This window comes from Vicia villosa, linkage group LG1 (genome assembly GCF_029867415.1).
Source record: "Vicia villosa cultivar HV-30 ecotype Madison, WI linkage group LG1, Vvil1.0, whole genome shotgun sequence".
NCBI classification, from domain to species: domain Eukaryota; kingdom Viridiplantae; phylum Streptophyta; class Magnoliopsida; order Fabales; family Fabaceae; genus Vicia; species Vicia villosa.
In genome coordinates, this window is record NC_081180.1 from 242596968 (window position 1) to 242615059 (window position 18092).

At 34.1% G+C, this 18092-nt stretch overlaps 3 protein-coding genes across 3 annotated transcripts; all 3 read right to left on the bottom strand.

The window, feature by feature from the left end:
* Nucleotides 1-228: 228 nt before the first annotated feature.
* LOC131597867 (pathogenesis-related protein 1-like) lies at nucleotides 229-1317 on the bottom strand. The gene is made up of 2 exons (XM_058870529.1): nucleotides 1146-1317; nucleotides 229-521 (listed from the first exon to the last, which is right to left on the bottom strand). The coding sequence occupies exons 1-2, from the start codon at nucleotides 1315-1317 to the stop codon at nucleotides 229-231; spliced, it is 465 nt and encodes a 154-aa protein (XP_058726512.1).
* A 10224-nt stretch (nucleotides 1318-11541) lies between these two features.
* LOC131624669 (pathogenesis-related protein 1-like) lies at nucleotides 11542-12209 on the bottom strand. Its single transcript, XM_058895600.1, has one exon. The coding sequence runs from the start codon at nucleotides 12191-12193 to the stop codon at nucleotides 11687-11689; it is 507 nt and encodes a 168-aa protein (XP_058751583.1). The 5' UTR covers nucleotides 12194-12209; the 3' UTR covers nucleotides 11542-11686.
* A 3935-nt stretch (nucleotides 12210-16144) lies between these two features.
* LOC131597873 (pathogenesis-related protein 1-like) lies at nucleotides 16145-16651 on the bottom strand. The gene has a single exon (XM_058870537.1). It carries the CDS (start codon nucleotides 16649-16651, stop codon nucleotides 16145-16147), a length of 507 nt encoding a protein of 168 aa, XP_058726520.1.
* Between the last annotated feature and the right edge of the window lie 1441 nt (nucleotides 16652-18092).

Sequence of the window (18092 nt, forward strand, 5' to 3'; positions counted from 1 at the left end):
GTTCATTTTCAACTAGGTTCTTCAATTTCTTCATTTTTGAACAAGGATCAACTTCAATGAGGTTTGTTCAATTTCTTCATACCTCTGTTGACCTAAAACTAAATAATTTTAATTTGTGAAATTAACTTTAAATTCACATGATCATTGTTTTATTATTTGGAAACATTACAACACACAACTTTGTATAAGCTATAAATAAATAATGATGATGAGTATATAATGAAACTATTAGTATGGAGATTTACTACCACTGATGGCAGGAGGTTGATAAATGCAAGCAACGAGTGTGCCTCCATTATCACATGTCACTTTAGCACATCCAAGTTCTACTGATTTAGACCAAACCACCTGGATATAATGACGACATTCTCCACCGCGACAAGTGTTTGCAAAGTGATTATAATTTGGTTTTTTATCCACCCACAATTTCACTACTTCCACACCACTTATATCCTTCTTGCTCACTGCGATATTCTTTCCGGAAGGGAATATATCACCCTGACCAACGGAGAAGTTCACCACTTATATCCATTGTGCCATGTGTACCCCAACTAGACAACATGCCATATGCTGGAAAGTCGTTGATGGTCCACATCAAGGCAACCCACATAGTAAAGTGTTTTTACGTGATATATCATAAGTCCATTCTCCACCAATCCACAACCTCTTCAAATCATCAATTAAAGGTTGTAAATACACATCAATTCCGGCTTTTGGACTCGAAGGTCCTGGAATGACGCACGTCAAAAACATGTATGGTTTTGTCATGCACATCTCGGGAGGGAGGTTGGAAGGGGTTACAATAACTAGCCAACAAGAATATGCACTTCCCGACGCTTGAACATAAGGAGCAAAACCATCTGAGCATAATCCAAGCCTGACATTTCTAGGTTCTGCAGAAAAATTAGGATGTATTCGATCGAAGTGTTTCTATGTCTCGCCATCAGATGGATGCCGCATAGTGCCTGGACTTGTTTTGTTTGTTTGATGCCGTATCATTTGACTTGCACTGTGCATTGAAGCAAACATTCTTTTTAACCTTGGAATTATCGGAAGATAAAACATGGGCTTTACTGCTACACTGTCTTGATTAGTGTTAATGGCTCTACTGCGAACTTTATATCTTGGACTCATACAAAATTTACATTCCTCCAACAATCCATCTTGAGTATCAAACTCATTGCCATAAAACAACATACAACCATTTATGCAACAATCAATCTTTCTTACTTTTAAGCCCAACTTTGACACCAACTTCTTTGCTTCATAAAATATTGTAGGTACGTTGTCTTTCATTGCAGTTGAGTTCAACATCATTTTTATAAAGAATTCCAAACACTGACCAGGAACGTTCCAATTTGACTTGGCGGCCAATAATCCCACACACATTGATAACTTTGAGTCAGACGAACTGTCAAACAACGACGTATTTATCTCATTCAACAACTGATAAAATCTCTGCGCTTCTTCATTCGACATCTCTTCCCCATCAAAATCTTCAAGTTGCTCATAGGCCACATTCACACCAAAAGCATCCTCAACCATGTCACCGATCTGATTAAAGTTTTCCTCATATTCAATAGACAGTCTTTCCTCATATTCCATTGGCGGACGACTACTTGAAGCATGCGTACTTCTAGTCTCTGGTACGTTACTCGACAATTTTTCACCATTAAACGTCCAAACCCAATAATTTTCCATGAAACCCCTTCTATAAAAATGCCTGACCACTTCATCTGGGTCACTAATTATAGGTCTACATTCACATTTAAGACAGGGACATCTAACTCCTCCTTTGCTTCGACAACATTCTTGAGCAAACGCCCACGTGATAAACTCGTTATCTCATTCTATAAAATTGGGTTTAAGTGCACGTCTTCCTGGTTCCTATCTATCGTACCTCCAACTATGATAATACAAATAATATTCCATAGTGCACATATATCCAATCATTCTCTTTTTAGTAACAATAATTAAACATTTACTTATATCAAATATAAGTAAATAATTAAACATTTACTTTTATCAACTATAAACAAAATATTATTATATTATTTTTTTAAAACAAAATAATACTTCGCACTATAATAAACATTTTTAAAACAAAATAATATATTAGTTTTTAATAACCATGTAATACCCTTCTTTTAAAATGTTGTTTAAAAAATACTACTTTACACTATTTTGTACTTAACAAACTTATTATTCCTTTTAAGAAATATAAAAAATATTTATAATTTTATTCTATTTTATTTTAAATATACATACCTAATATATTTCATTTCTAATAACATTTTGTTTATAATATACACACTTATTATACCTAATATATTTCATCAATTTTTCATTAGCTCTAATCATCAAAATTTAATATTCAATCTATTTTAACAATCTACTTTCAGCTCTAATCATCAATTTTTTAAACCTTCAACTCTAATTTTCTACAAAACTAACATTCATCAATTTTTTTAACCTTCAACTCTAATTTTCTACAAAACTATCATTCATCAATAAAATAAAAACTAAAAAAAATAAAATGGCAAAAAAACCTATATCTTCCTTTATTAATCTTTTAATAATCTTCAAATATCTTCTTCAAATGCTCATTCAATCATAAATATTACACCTAAAAAAAATTTAAAACACAAAGAAATAAAATATACCAAAATGAAAATATTAAATAAAATAACATAAAATTATAAAATATTTTTATATTATCTTAAATATTTTACGATTGGGAAGGAAGAGGATGAAATTTAATAAAATTTGAGAGAATGGGAGAAGAAAATTTGAGAGAATGGGAGAGAATTGGTTGAGAGGAGCTTTTTTGTGTTTCTAGAACGAGAGAGAGAGGAAGGCTGGGAAGAAGAAGCGTCTTGGGAAAGTTAGTAAACATTTTAGCGACGTGATTTCCACATCGCCACGTTGCGAAATGAAATTCACGTCGCAACAAACCAACGGTTACAAGCCACCTGCTCCTTGTCAGTCAACTCTGGCATTGAAGTTTTTGGGTTTTTGCAATTTTGAGTTGCGACGTGATTTACACGTCACAACTGAATTTTGAAAAATCTAAACTTCCCGACATGTGCATATCTGACGCCAATTGTTTTTCAATTTTTTTTAGTTGCGACGTGTTTTACACTTCACAACATTTTTTTAAAAATATTTCTGACTCTCCTCCTTGATTAACGTTACTTTTTATTTTTAAATATTATAAATATGTTGCGACGTGATTTACACGTAACAACTGGTTTATTTTACACACGTGAAAATTACGTCACTATTTCACGTGGCTAGGAAGCACATTCCTTGTAGTGGATGGAGGTGGGGTTGATTTCACGGTTTCCGTGAATTTGGAGGCGGAGAGGGGTGTTTCGGAGGGAATAGTTCGGTTGAAGGCGGTGTTGTAAATACAAGATCACAATCAACAAAGATGTTTTTGATTCATGGCAAACTCAATAAGCATTCAAGCAACAAGGCACAAGCAGTAGAACTCAAGGAAAAGCAAGCATTGGTCATTTGGGACAGAGCAGGTCGACCTACTCTGTATATAGGTGACCCAACACAAGCTAAATAAGAGAAGCTCAGAAAAACAGCAGTCAGGTCGACCTACTCCCAACACAGGTCGACCTAAAATGAAGAAAATTAGGTATCATTCTACTAGGTCGACCTACACAACAACTAGGTCGACCTAATCTGAGGAAATTTCTCCAAATCGCATCTGAAGTAGATTCTGGTCGACCTACCTCGACATCAGGTCGACCTAACTGGGAGCAAAATCAATTCAAGTTAATGCAGCTCTGCTAGGTCGACCTAAGCTCTACAAGAGGTCGACCTAACTGATCAAAAATGCCAAAATGTCTGTTATTCTTGGCTCCAACTAATAGGCACTCATATATATTATCAAGTGTTCATTCATTGCATTCAACACCAACGACTGAAAGATACACAAAGTCTTCTCATCTTCGTTTTTCGTCATCTCCAACACAATTACACATAATCATTCCTGCGTTGAGGGTTAGTGATGAGTTCGATAACGTCCATGGAACGGAATTGAAGATTCCTAGTGGGTGAAGATTTGTGGTGTTTTTGGTGAATAAAATCTGCGGGTTTTGTCCTCCACGACAGGTGGTTCTTGGGGGTTTTTATCAAGAGGTTTTCATTGAGGATTCGGCTGAGTGTGACGATTGAGGAACGGGGGTTCAAGCAGTCCAAGACACTGCAGAAAGGAATCAAAGTGAAACTCTTGGATAACCTTGATCTTGTTCAAGATTAAGGGGGAAGAAGATTCAAAGGATCGACATAAGTGGTTTATCGTTTATCGCTTTGTTATCTTCTTTGTATAAACTGCTTTCAACATTAATGAAAGATTTCCCAATTTCAATTTGGAATTGGGGGCAGACGTAGTCGTAGCGAGGACGAACGACGAACTTCCTAAACAAATATCGTGTTCTTATCGCTTTTACCTTTTCATTTACATTCTGTTCATTATTGGTTATAATTGCAAATTGATTAACGATTCAAGTGTTAAAATTGTGAATTAAAGTTCTGCATAAACATCACAATTCACCACATCTTGAATCATCATCAATTTGAACATTGTCACCAAGTGTTTGTCTTTTTGCTTATACCATTATTACTGCATTGCAAATCAAAGTTTGTCAATCTAGAAGTTAATTGATTCTCAGTTGTGAAACGTATTGATTCGATAACATATCACGTCATCGTTATTCTCAATTATCTTTTGGTTTTGTAACACATACGATCCTTGCAATAGCGGTCCGGAATAGACGCAAGTCGATTCAGAACCGCTTTCGCTCTAGTTCGAAATAATTCCGTAAAAACTTCTGAAGATCTATTCACCCCCCCTCTAGATCCTCAGGCCAGCGTCTAACAAGTGGTATCAGAGCTTGGTTAATTCCGTGCTACGTGAAACACTTATTGGAAAGATGGCTTCCGGACCTAAAGGGGCTCATAATAGAGCTCCAGTTTTCAACGGTGAAAACTACGGCTATTGGAAGGATTGTATGTGTGTCCATATCAATGCAATTGATAGGAACGTCTGGACAGCTATTGTCAATGGTCCATTTCAGATCACCATGGCAAATGCAGCTGGTGCAATTGTTCCAAAACCAGAAAATACTTGGGATGCTGAAGATGAAAAGAGATATGCATACGATTGGAAAGCGAGAAACATTCTAATCTCAGCTCTAGGAGTTTATGAATACTATCGCGTTTCCCATTGTAGATCCGCTAAAGCTATGTGGGACACATTGCAAGTTGCCCACGAGGGAACGGATGATGTCAAACTAGCTAGGATCAATACGTTAACTCAAGAGTTCGAACTATTCCACATGGAAGATGGTGAATCCATCAAAAACATGCAGAAGAGATTCGTTCACTTGAAAAATCGGTAAATTCTCTTGATAGACCTGTTTCCAATGCAGTTGCTACTAACAAAATCTTAAGATGTTTGAACAGGGAATGGCAACCCAAAGTTACAGCAATAAAGGAAGCAAATGATCTAAACACTTTAGACATTACCACTCTCTTTGGTAAACTAGAAGAACATGAACAACACCTTAAATGCCTTGACATGCATGAGAAAAGGGCAAAGAAAGAAAAGAACATGGAGAAAGAGGTAGATAAGAAGTCAATAGCTCTAAAAGCTTCAAGCTCCAAGACCTCAAGACAAGAGCTAGAGGATAGTGATACAAGTAATGGCGAAGACTCCGATGATGAGGAAATGGGACTGTTTGTGCGAAGATACAACAAATATCTAAAGAAAAATGGAGCAAAGCATTCCAACAAAGGCTTGATCAACTATAGAAAGCAATCAAACAAGTTCAAACAAGATGACAACAACAAGGGAAAAATCAAAGGGTTGTGCTTTAATTGTGGAAAAGCCGGTCACTACAAACCGGATTTTCCATACCTTGAGAAAGAAAAAGAGAAGAACCAAAGCAAAGGTCGTAACAAAACTAAAAGAGCCTACATATCATGGCCAAGTGATTCATCTAGTGAAAGCTCATCAAGCGATGAAGAAGAAGTAGCACACTTATGTTTTATGGCTCATCAACACAAGAAAAAGAAAACTGAAAAATATCTTGACATTGCCGAAAGGTTGTGGTTCCTTGATAGCGGATGTTCAAGACACATGACGGGAGACATATCTCTTTTCGTTGAGTTTCAAGCAAAGAAAAAGGGGTATGTCACCTATGGAGACAACAATCGGGGAGCCATACTTGGTAAAGGAAGTGTAGTACACGTATCTTTTGATGAATCTTATACAAAATATGTCGAGAAAGGTCTTTCATTTAATAGTGCAGGCCCATCCACTGAAGACATTGTCAAAGATAAGGAAGACGAGAATGAAAGTATTGTAAAGAAAGATGCTGAGAAAGAGAAAGATGAGTCTCATGATGAAGATAAAAAGGAAAGCATCTCTAACAATGAAGAACTTCCAAAAGCTTGGACAAATGTGAAAGATCATCCAATTGACAATATAATAGGAGACATCTCAAAAGGCGTTACAACACGCTCAAAGATAAGTAACTTCTGTCATCATTTTGCTTTTGTTTCACAAGTTGAACCGAAAAACGCTAAGGACGCATTACTTGATGAGCATTGGCTAATAGCCATGCAAGAAGAATTAAACCAATTTAAACGGAATGATGTTTGGGACTTCGTCCTTCATCCGGGAGATCATCAAGTAATCGGCACTAGATGGGTTTTTCGTAACAAACTTGATGAAAACGGCGTTATTACTAGGAACAAAGCTAGATTAGTTGCCCAAGGTTACAATCAAGAGGAAGGTATTGATTATGAAGAGACATACGCTCCTGTAGCACGCCTCGAAGCTATTCGCCTCTTGCTTGCCTATGCTAGTTCAAAAGACTTCAAACTATTCCAAATGGATGTTAAAAGTGCCTTTCTAAATGGCTACATAAATGAAGAAGTCTATGTTGCTCAGCCACCCGGCTTTGAGAATTACATGTATCCTACTCATGTTTATAAGCTGAAACGTGCTCTTTACGGTCTTAAACAAGCCCCTCGGGCTTGGTACGAACGATTGAGTAAATTTCTTCTTAGTCAAGGGTACTCTAGAGGTAAAGTTGACACCACTCTTTTTATTAAACGAAAAGATGAAAATGTTCTCTTAGTACAAGTATATGTAGATGATATTATATTTGGGTCGACTAATGCAAAACTTGTCAAAGATTTTTCTAAGCTTATGCAGAGCAAATTTGAGATGAGTCTCATGGGTGAGCTAAATTTCTTCCTTGGCCTACAAATCAAGCAACTCAGTCATGGAACGTTTGTGAGTCAAACTAAATACTGTACAGAGCTGCTCAAAAGATTTGGAATGAGTGAAGCAAAGGAGATTAACACACCTATGGCAACAAACACTAACCTTGACAAAGATGAGAAAGGTAAAGAGGTTGATGAAAAACTGTACCGAGGTATGATAGGTTCACTATTATATCTTACCGCCTCAAGACCAGACATTATGTTTAGTGTGTGTATGTGTGCAAGATATCAATCCTGTCCAAAAGAATCTCACCTCAAGGCTGTCAAAAGAATTCTGCGCTATTTACGTGAAACCATTACTTATGGCCTATGGTATCCAAAGGGAAATGACTGCTACTTGGTAGGATTCTCCGATTCAGATTTTGCTGGCTGCAAATCCGACAGAAAAAGCACCAGTGGAACATGTCATCTATTCTCAAATTCATTGATAAGCTGGCATAGCAAGAAACAAGTATCGGTTGCATTATCTACTGCTGAGGCAGAATATGTAGTTGCAGGGAGCTGTTGTGCGCAGATATTATGGCTCAAGCAACAACTTCTTGACTTTGGGATTAAGCTTGATCATATACCTATCATTTACGACAACACAAGTGCAATAAACTTAAGCAAGAATCCTGTCCAACACTCACGAACCAAACATATTGAAATAAGGCATCACTTCCTAAGAGATCATGTAGAGAAAGGAGACGTTACATTTGAACATGTAGAAAGCAAGAAGCAACTAGCCGACATATTCACCAAACCTCTAGCAACGGAGCAATACTTCAACATTCGTAGGGAATTAGGGATACTAGATATCTCTAATTTGGGCTAACTACGCTTGTTCCTCTTAAAGTTATTCCTTTACTTTATTACTATATATTGATTATTCTCAAGCTAACATTGTTTTTTAAGGTAGCTCTTTATCAATTCAGACATCATTCCACAATGACTAAAGACTTCCATAAACGGTGACACCTATACACTGAGAAGACGGTAACATGATTGTTGTTCACTTCCAAAAATATCATTGATACTATAATATGCTATCAATTAACATGCTTATAGTGACTCCATACATATATATCTCTTGCTCGTATATGTGTTTCATCTTAAACATTCTCCTAAATGCTCAAGTTTTATCTATGTTTATCTTGTTACTCCCCTATTCTGTTTCTTTGTTTCTCGTTTGATGTTGTCAAAGGGGGAGATAGATGCTGAGTGTACGGGGGAGCTTTATTATATATGCTGAGTGTACAGGGGAGCATGAGTGTACGGGGGAGCCTTGTTGATCCTTGTTGAGCCTTTCATTACTTACTGCCAAAGCTCCTACTATCGGTTTGCCATCATCAAAAAGGGGGAGTATGTAAATACAAGATCACAATCAACAAAGATGTTTTTGATTCATGGCAAACTCAATAAGCATTCAAGCAACAAGGCACAAGCAGTAGAACTCAAGGAAAAGCAAGCATTGGTCATTTGGGACAGAGCAGGTCGACCTACTCTATATATAGGTCGACCCAACACAAGCTAAATAAGAGAAACTCAGAAAAACAGCAGTCAGGTCGACCTACTCCCAACACAGGTCGACCTAAAATGAAGAAAATTAGGTATCATTCTGCTAGGTCGACCTACACAACAACTAGGTCGACCTAATCTGAGGAAATTTCTCCAAATCGCATCTGAAGTGGATTCTGGTTGACCTACCTCGACATCAGGTCTACCTAACTGGGAGCAAAATCATTTCAAGTTAATGCAGCTCTGCTAGGTCGACCTAAGCTCTACAAGAGGTCGACCTAACTGATCAAAAATGCCAAAATGTCTGTTATTCTTGGCTCCAACTGATAGACACTCATATATATTATCAAAGTGTTCATTCATTGCATTCAACACCAACGACTGAAAGATACACAAAGTCTTCTCATCTTCGTTCTTCGTCATGTCCAACACAATTACACATAATCATTCTTGCGTTGAGGGTTAGTGATGAGTTCTATAACGTCCATGGAACGGAATTGAAGATTCCTAGTGGGTGAATATTTGTGGTGTTTTTGGTGAATAAAATCTGCGGGTTTTGTCCTCCACGACAGGTGGTTCTTGGGGGTTTTTATCAAGAGGTTTTCATCAAGGATTCGGCTGAGTGTGGCGATTGAGGAACGGGGGTTCAAGCAATCCAAGACACTGCAGAAAGGAATCAAAGTGAAACTCTTGGATAACCTTGATCTTGTTCAAGATTAAGGGGGAAGAAGATTCAAAGGATCGACATAAGTGGTTTATCGTTTATCGCTTTGTTATCTTCTTTGTATAAACTGCTTTCAACGTTAATGAAAGATTTCCCAATTTCAATTTGGAATTGGGGGCAGACGTAGTCGTAGCGAGGACGAACGACGAACTGCCTAAACAAATATCGTGTTCTAATCGCTTTTACCTTTTCATTTACATTCTGTTCATTATTGGTTATAATTGCAAATTGATTAACGATTCAAGTGTTAAAATTGTGAATTAAAGTTCTGCATAAACATCACAATTCACCACATCTTGAATCATCATCAATTTGAACATTGTCACCAAGTGTTTGTCTTTTTGCTTATACCATTATTACTGCATTGCAAATCAAAGTTTGTCAATCTAGAAGTTAATTGATTCTCAGTTGTGAAACGTATTGATTCGATAACATATCACGTCATCGTTATTCTCAATTATCTTTTGGTTTTGTAACATATACGATCCTTGCAATAGCGGTCCGGAATAGACGCAAGTCGATTCAGAACCGCTTTCGCTCTAGTTCGAAATATATTCCGTAAAAACTTCTGAAGATCTATTCACCCCCCCTCTAGATCCTCAGGCCAGCGTCTAACAGGTGTTGGCCGAATTTGGTGGAGTGGGGGAAGGGAGAGATGTTGTTTCATGCAAATTTAATTCCGATGAAGTTTTCTCGGTGGCATCTTGTTACTCTTTTTTGGGAAAAGTTTTCATTCCGGATGGGCCTCCTAACAAGTATGATGGGGTGTATGGACTATTGTGGAAGGCGGGGGTGCCTTTCAAAATCAAGGCGTTCGGATGAAGACTTCTTCTTGATAGGATTCTGACTAAGGACTGTTTGGTGTATAGAGGTATAAATATACCTTTAGATAATTTAAAGTGGATTTTTTGTGGATATGAAGTAGAAAGTAGAAACCATTCTTTTTTTGGTTGTCGGGTGGTGAAGGCTATTTGGAATGAGATAGCTCTTTGGATGGGTAAAGAGGGTGGTATGGAGGATGGGTGTTTGTCGAATTTTATGAATTGACATTGCTTCTTCCAGGATAAAAAGGTTAAGAATAACAAGGTGGACATCGTGTGGCTTGCTACTAATTGGACGTTATGGTTGGTTCGAAATGGTGTGTGCTTCCGGGAGGAAGATTGGAATTTTAACGATACGGTTTGGAACATTAAGTACATGGTTTGGAAATGGTCTTTTTGCGGCAAAATTACACACTCCAACTGTTCGTTTTATGAGTTCATAAAAGATCCGTTTGTTTTTTTCTCATAAGTTTATTTGATTGTAATTTTCTCTTTTTTGTGCTGATTTTTCTTGTGCAATCAGGTTGGAAAACCCTTAGTTCTCCCTTTCAATATATCTTTTAAAAAAAAAAATCTGGATGATGCATGTCAAAAGATAAACTTGATACTCTATTTAAAAAAATACACTCAACCTCAACTTCATCTCTTATATCCCAGATGCATTCTACTTAAAATTTAAAATTTATCCTTATCCTTTTTCACAAGTTATCCAAATGTTTTCCAGGTTTTTTATATAATTCTTGAATTACCTCATTTATGCTTGTTACAGCAGGCTTACTCAACAAAAATGGCACTTTAGACATAATAACCCATCTTCCATCACTCTTTAAATACTCATCTTCCATCCCATCTGACTCCTCATGACCATGCAAAGTTGGATCGTTTGACTCATGATCATGCAAAGTAGCTATTATGTTATGACGTATTTTCCTACTTTATTGTCGAGATTGAAAAGTTTTCTAGCATTTCCTCGTACACCATCACTGAAGTGTACCCCTAAACACCACCGCACCACATATTTTACTTGACACCATTTGTTGATATATCGTGTCGCCGCTAAAAGTATTTCTTGTCTTGCCGTCAAAAGTGTGAAAACCTGATAATCATACAAACATGTATATAACTAAAGAATCCCCAAATTGGAAAATAGAGAGCATCCACATGAATATGAAAGCATGGTTGATAATTTTGATTTATGAAATTGAATTAAAAAAATACCACAAATTAACGTGAGTTGACATGATCATTGTTTTATTATTTGGAGACATTACAACACACAACTTAGTATAAGTTATAAATAAATGATGATCATGATGAGTAAATAATGAAACTCTTAGTATGGTGATTCACTAGCAAAGTTGGCAGGAGGTGTATAAATGCAAGCAACCAGTGTGCCTCCATTATCACATCCCACTTTAGCACATCCAACAGTTTTTGAAGCAGACCAAACCACCTGGACATAATGACGACATTCTCGGTAACATAAGTTTCCATAGTGAAAATAATATGGTTTTTCATCCACCCACAATTTCACCGCTTCTACGCCACTTATGTCCTTCGTGCTCACCGCGATATTCTTTCCGAAAGGGAATATATAACCCTTACCATCGGACACATCCACCTTACAGTCTTTGTGTTGATTAACATATTCCTGGGCAGCTTCAGCGGCAGTGGCATTCCAATGAATATTTGGAATAATGAAACCCTCAAGTGCTACTGCTGATCTTGCTGCGTTGTGGGCGTTCACGTAGTCGTCTGCGGAGTCTTGGCCATGTGCAACCTCACTACTACCAATAATAAGTACTAAACCTAAGATACACAATACATAAAATGAACCCATTTTAATTGACAATATAAAAATTCTAAGTGTTTGGTGAAAATTGTTGATGCTCTAGTCATGTTTTTATATTGATTTTTTTTTGCAACATAAACTTCTTTATTTACATCAATAAATTAGTATATAGAAAATTATGAATATTAAGATTATATGTATAAGTATACTCAAAATAAATGTTATATATATATATATATATATATATATATATAGGAAAATTCAAATATTTATTAAAACTTTATTCGAATACCAGATTTTTTTAAAGCAAGGATTATATACTATATATATATATATATATATATATATATATATATATATATATATATATATATATATATATATATATATATATATATATATATATATATATATATATATATATATATATATATATGGAATATGTATATTTTATACTATATGTAAATTCATAAATTGTCTTTAAATTAAATTAATGTTTGAATTTTCAAAACAAATTAAATGTTTATCATTTATTCATTAATTGTAATTTTTTAAATTGTTGTAGATTTTACCAAAAACATGTAATGAATTATTTTTAACCAGATAAAAATATGAAATGATGTATAGTCAATGTCTCCTTGGTTAATGGATAATAACTAGACAAATAAACTCGTGTCAAAACTATAATTTTAATAATATTAAGGTTTCTTTTGGTGCATAATAGTAACATATCTTATCTCATTTTAGTAATAAGTGAAATATCATATTACGAAAAATTATTTCTAAAACTTATCCTATCATACTTATCCCGTTGAAATTCTTTTCCTAACTGAGAGATGACTTCGAAACTGGTAGGACAAGATTTGACTAGGATTTTGAGTTCATCTTTAAAAATGTATTTTAAATTATAAAATAGTTTTGATATAAACAATAAAAATTAGATAATTAATTAAATACATAGTTTCTTATAATTACTATATTCTATCTAAAATTATTATTTTTAAAATAAAAAAAGCTTATCAACTATTGAAAATAAAATATAAGTTTTTTTTTTGTAATGGTAGTTGTTCTTTATACAATTTCCAATCATGAAAAAAAAAACTGAAACAATTAATCTTTTCCAAATAAAAAATGCTTTTCAACGCCATAAATATTAACTTACAAAAAGTAATAACCAAAAATATTAAAAACCAAAAAATTGGTTCCAAAATTGTTCTGTGATTAAATTGTATCTTTTGTGGCCGAATTTCATATGTTTGTCATCTTAATCTACATCATCTTCATAACCTATAAATTCATACTTTAATTTTATTCTATTTATTTTAAATATACATACCTAATATATTTCATTTCTAATAACATTTTGTTTATAATATACACACTTATTATACCTAATATATTTCATCAATTTTTCATTAGCTCTAATCATCAAAATTTAATATTCAATCTATTTTAACAATCTACTTTCAGCTCTAATCATCAATTTTTTAAACCTTCAACTCTAATTTTCTACAAAACTAACATTCATCAATTTTTTTAACATTCAACTCTAATTTTCTACAAAACTAACATTCATCAATAAAATAAAAACTAAAAAAAATAAAATGGCAAAAAAACTTATATCTTCCTTTATTAATCTTTTAATAATCTTCAAATATCTTCTTCAAATGCTCATTCAATCATAAATATTACACCTAAAAAAATGTAAAACACAAAGAAATAAAATATACCAAAATGAAAATATTAAATAAAATAACATAAAATTATAAAATATTTTTATATTATCTTAAATATTTTACGACTGGGAAGGAAGAGGATGAAATTTAGTAAAATTTGAGAGAATGGGAGAAGAAAATTTGAGAGAATGGGAGAGAATTGGTTGAGAGGAGCTTTTTTGTGTTTCTAGAACGAGAGAGAGGAAGGCTGGGAAGAAGAAGCGTTTTGGGAAAGTTAGTAAACTTTTTAGCGACGTGATTTCCACATCGCCACGCTGCGAAATGAAATTCACGTCGCAACAAACCAACGGTTACAAGCCACCTGCTCCTTGTCAGTCAACTCTGGCATTGAAGTTTTTGGGTTTTTGCAATTTTGAGTTGCGACGTGATTTACACGTCACAACTGAATTTTGAAAAATCTAAACTTCCCCACATGTGCATATCTGACGCCAATTGTTTTTCAATTTTTTTGTTGCGACGTGTTTTACACTTCACAACATTTTTTTAAAAATCTTTCTGACTCTCCTCCTTGATTAACGTTACTTTTTATTTTTAAATATTATAAATATGTTGCGACGTGATTTACACGTCACAACTGGTTTATTTTACACACGTGAAAATTACGTCACTATTTCACGTGGCTAGGAAGCACATTCCTTGTAGTGGATGGAGGTGGGGTTGATTTCGGGGTTTCCGTGAATTTGGAGGCGGAGAGGGGTGTTTCGGAGGGAATAGTTCGGTTGAAGGCGGTGTTGGCCAAATTTGGTGGAGTGGGGGAAGGGAGAGATGTTGTTTCATGGAAATTTAATTCCGACGAAGTTTTCTTGGTGGCATCTTGTTACTCTTTTTTGGGAAAAGTTTTCATTCCAGATGGGCCTCCTAACAAGTATGATGGGGTGTATGGGCTATTGTGGAAGGCGGGGGTGCCTTTCAAAATCAAGGCGTTCGGATGAAGACTTCTTCTTGATAGGATTCTGACTAAGGACTGTTTGGTGTATAGAGGTATAAATATACCTTTAGATAATTTAAAGTGGATTTTTTGTGGATATGAAGTAGAAAGTAGAAACCATTCTTTTTTTGGTTGTCGGGTGGTGAAGGCTATTTGGAATGAGATAGCTCTTTGGATGGGTAAAGAGGGTGGTATGGAGGATGGGTGTTTGTCGAATTTTATGAATTGACATTGCTTCTTCCGGGATAAAAAGGTTAAGAATAACAAGGTGGACATCGTGTGGCTTGCTACTAATTAGACGTTATGGTTGGTTCGAAATGGTGTGTGCTTCCGGGAGGAATATTGGAATTTTAACGATACGGTTTGGAACATTAAGTACATGGTTTGGAAATGGTCTTTTTGCGGGAAAATTACACACTCCAACTGTTCGTTTTATGAGTTCATAAAAGATCCGTTTGTTTTTTTCTCATAAGTTTATTTGATTGTAATTTTCTCTTTTTTGTGCTGATTTTTCTTGTGCAATCAGGTTGGAGAACCCTTAGTTCTCCCTTTCAATATATCTTTAAAAAAAAAATCTAGATGATGCATGTCAAAAGATAAACTTGATACTCTAATTAAAAAAATACACTCAACCTCAACTTCATCTCTTATATCCCAGATGCATTCTACTTAAAATTTAAAATTTATCCTTATCCTTTTTCACAAGTTATCCAAATGTTTTCCAGGTTTTTTATATAATTCTTGAATTACCTCATTTATGCTTGTTACAGCAGGCTTACTCAACAAAAATGGCACTTTAGACATAATAACCCATCTTCCATCACTCTTTAAATACTCATCTTCCATCCCATCTGACTCCTCATGACCATGCAAAGTAGGATCGTTTGACTCATGATCATGCAAAGTAGCTATTATGTTATGACGTATTTTCCTACTTTATTGTCGAGATTGAAAAGTTTTCTAGCATTTCCCCGTACACCATCACTGAAGTGTACCCCTAAACACCACCGCACCACATATTTTACTTGACACTCATTTGTTGATATATCGTGTCGCCGCTAAAAGTATTTCTTGTCTTGCCGTCAAAAGTGTGAAAACCTGATAATCATACAAACATGTATATAACTAAAGAATCCCCAAATTGGAAAATAGAGAGCATCCACATGAATATGAAAGCATGGTTGATAATTTTTATTTATGAAATTGAATTAAAAAAATACCACAAATTAACGTGAATTGACATGATCATTGTTTTATTATTTGGAGACATTACAACACACAACTTAGTATAAGTTATAAATAAATGATGATCATGATGAGTAAATAATGAAACTCTTAGTATGGTGATTCACTAGCAAAGTTGGCAGGAGGTGTATAAATGCAAGCAACCAGTGTGCCTCCATTATCACATCCCACTTTAGCACATCCAACAGTTTTTGAAGCAGACCAAACCACCTGGACATAATGACGACATTCTCGGTAACATAAGTTTCCATAGTGAAAATAATATGGTTTTTCATCCACCCACAATTTCACCGCTTCTACGCCACTTATGTCCTTCGTGCTCACCGCGATATTCTTTCCGAAAGGGAATATATAACCCTTACCATCGGACACATCCACCTTACAGTCTTTGTGTTGATTAACATATTCCTGGGCAGCTTCAGCGGCAGTGGCATTCCAATGAATATTTGGAATAATGAAACCCTCAAGTGCTACTGCTGATCTTGCTGCGTTGTGGGCGTTCACGTAGTCGTCTGCAGAGTCTTGGCCATGTGCAACCTCACTACTACCAATAATAAGTACTAAACCTAAGATACACAATACATAAAATGAACCCATTTTAATTGACAATATAAAAATTCTAAGTGTTTGGTGAAAATTGTTGATGCTCTAGTCATGTTTTTATATTGATTTTTTTTTGCAACATAAACTTCTTTATTTACATCAATAAATTAGTATATAGAAAATTATGAATATTAAGATTATATGTATAAGTATACTCAAAATAAATGTTATATATATATATATATAGGAAAATTCAAATATTTATTAAAACTTTATTCGAATACCAGATTTTTTTAAAGCAAGGATTATATACTATATATATATATATATATATATATATATATATATATATATATATATATATATATATATATATATATATATATATATATATATATATATATATATATATATATATATATATATATATATGGAATATGTATATTTTATACTATATGTAAATTCATAAATTGTCTTTAAATTAAATTAATGTTTGAATTTTCAAAACAAATTAAATGTTTATCATTTATTCATTAATTGTAATTTTTTAAATAGTTGTAGATTTTACCAAAAACATGTAATGAATTATTTTTAACCAGATAAAAATATGAAATGATGTATAGTCAATGTCTCCTTGGTTAATGGATAATAACTAGACAAATAAACTCGTGTCAAAACTATAATTTTAATAATATTAAGGTTTCTTTTGGTGCATAATAGTAACATATCTTATCTCATTTTAGTAATAAGTGAAATATCATATTACGAAAAATTAATTCTAAAACTTATCCTATCATACTTATCCCGTTGAAATTCTTTTCCTAACTGAGAGATGACTTGGAAACTGGTAGGAAAAGATTTGACCAGGATTTTGAGTTCATCTTTAAAAATGTATTTTAAATTATAAAATAGTTTTGATATAAACAATAAAAATTAGATAATTAATTAAATACATAGTTTCTTATAATTACTATATTCTATCTAAAATTATTATTTTTAAAATAAAAAAAGCTTATCAACTATTGAAAAGAAAATATAAGTTTTTTTTTTTTGTAATGGTAGTTGTTCTTTATACAATTTCCAATCAAGAAAAAAAAAACTGAAACAATTAATCTTTTCCAAATAAAAAATGCTTTTCAACGCCATAAATATTAACTTACAAAAAGTAATAACCAAAAATATTAAATAAAATAACATAAAATTATAAAATATTTTTATATTATCTTAAATATTTTACGACTGGGAAGGAAGAGGATGAAATTTAGTAAAATTTGAGAGAATGGGAGAAGAAAATTTGAGAGAATGGGAGAGAATTGGTTGAGAGGAGCTTTTTTGTGTTTCTAGAACGAGAGAGAGGAAGGCTGGGAAGAAGAAGCGTTTTGGGAAAGTTAGTAAACTTTTTAGCGACGTGATTTCCACATCGCCACGCTGCGAAATGAAATTCACGTCGCAACAAACCAACAGTTACAAGCCACCTGCTCCTTGTCAGTCAACT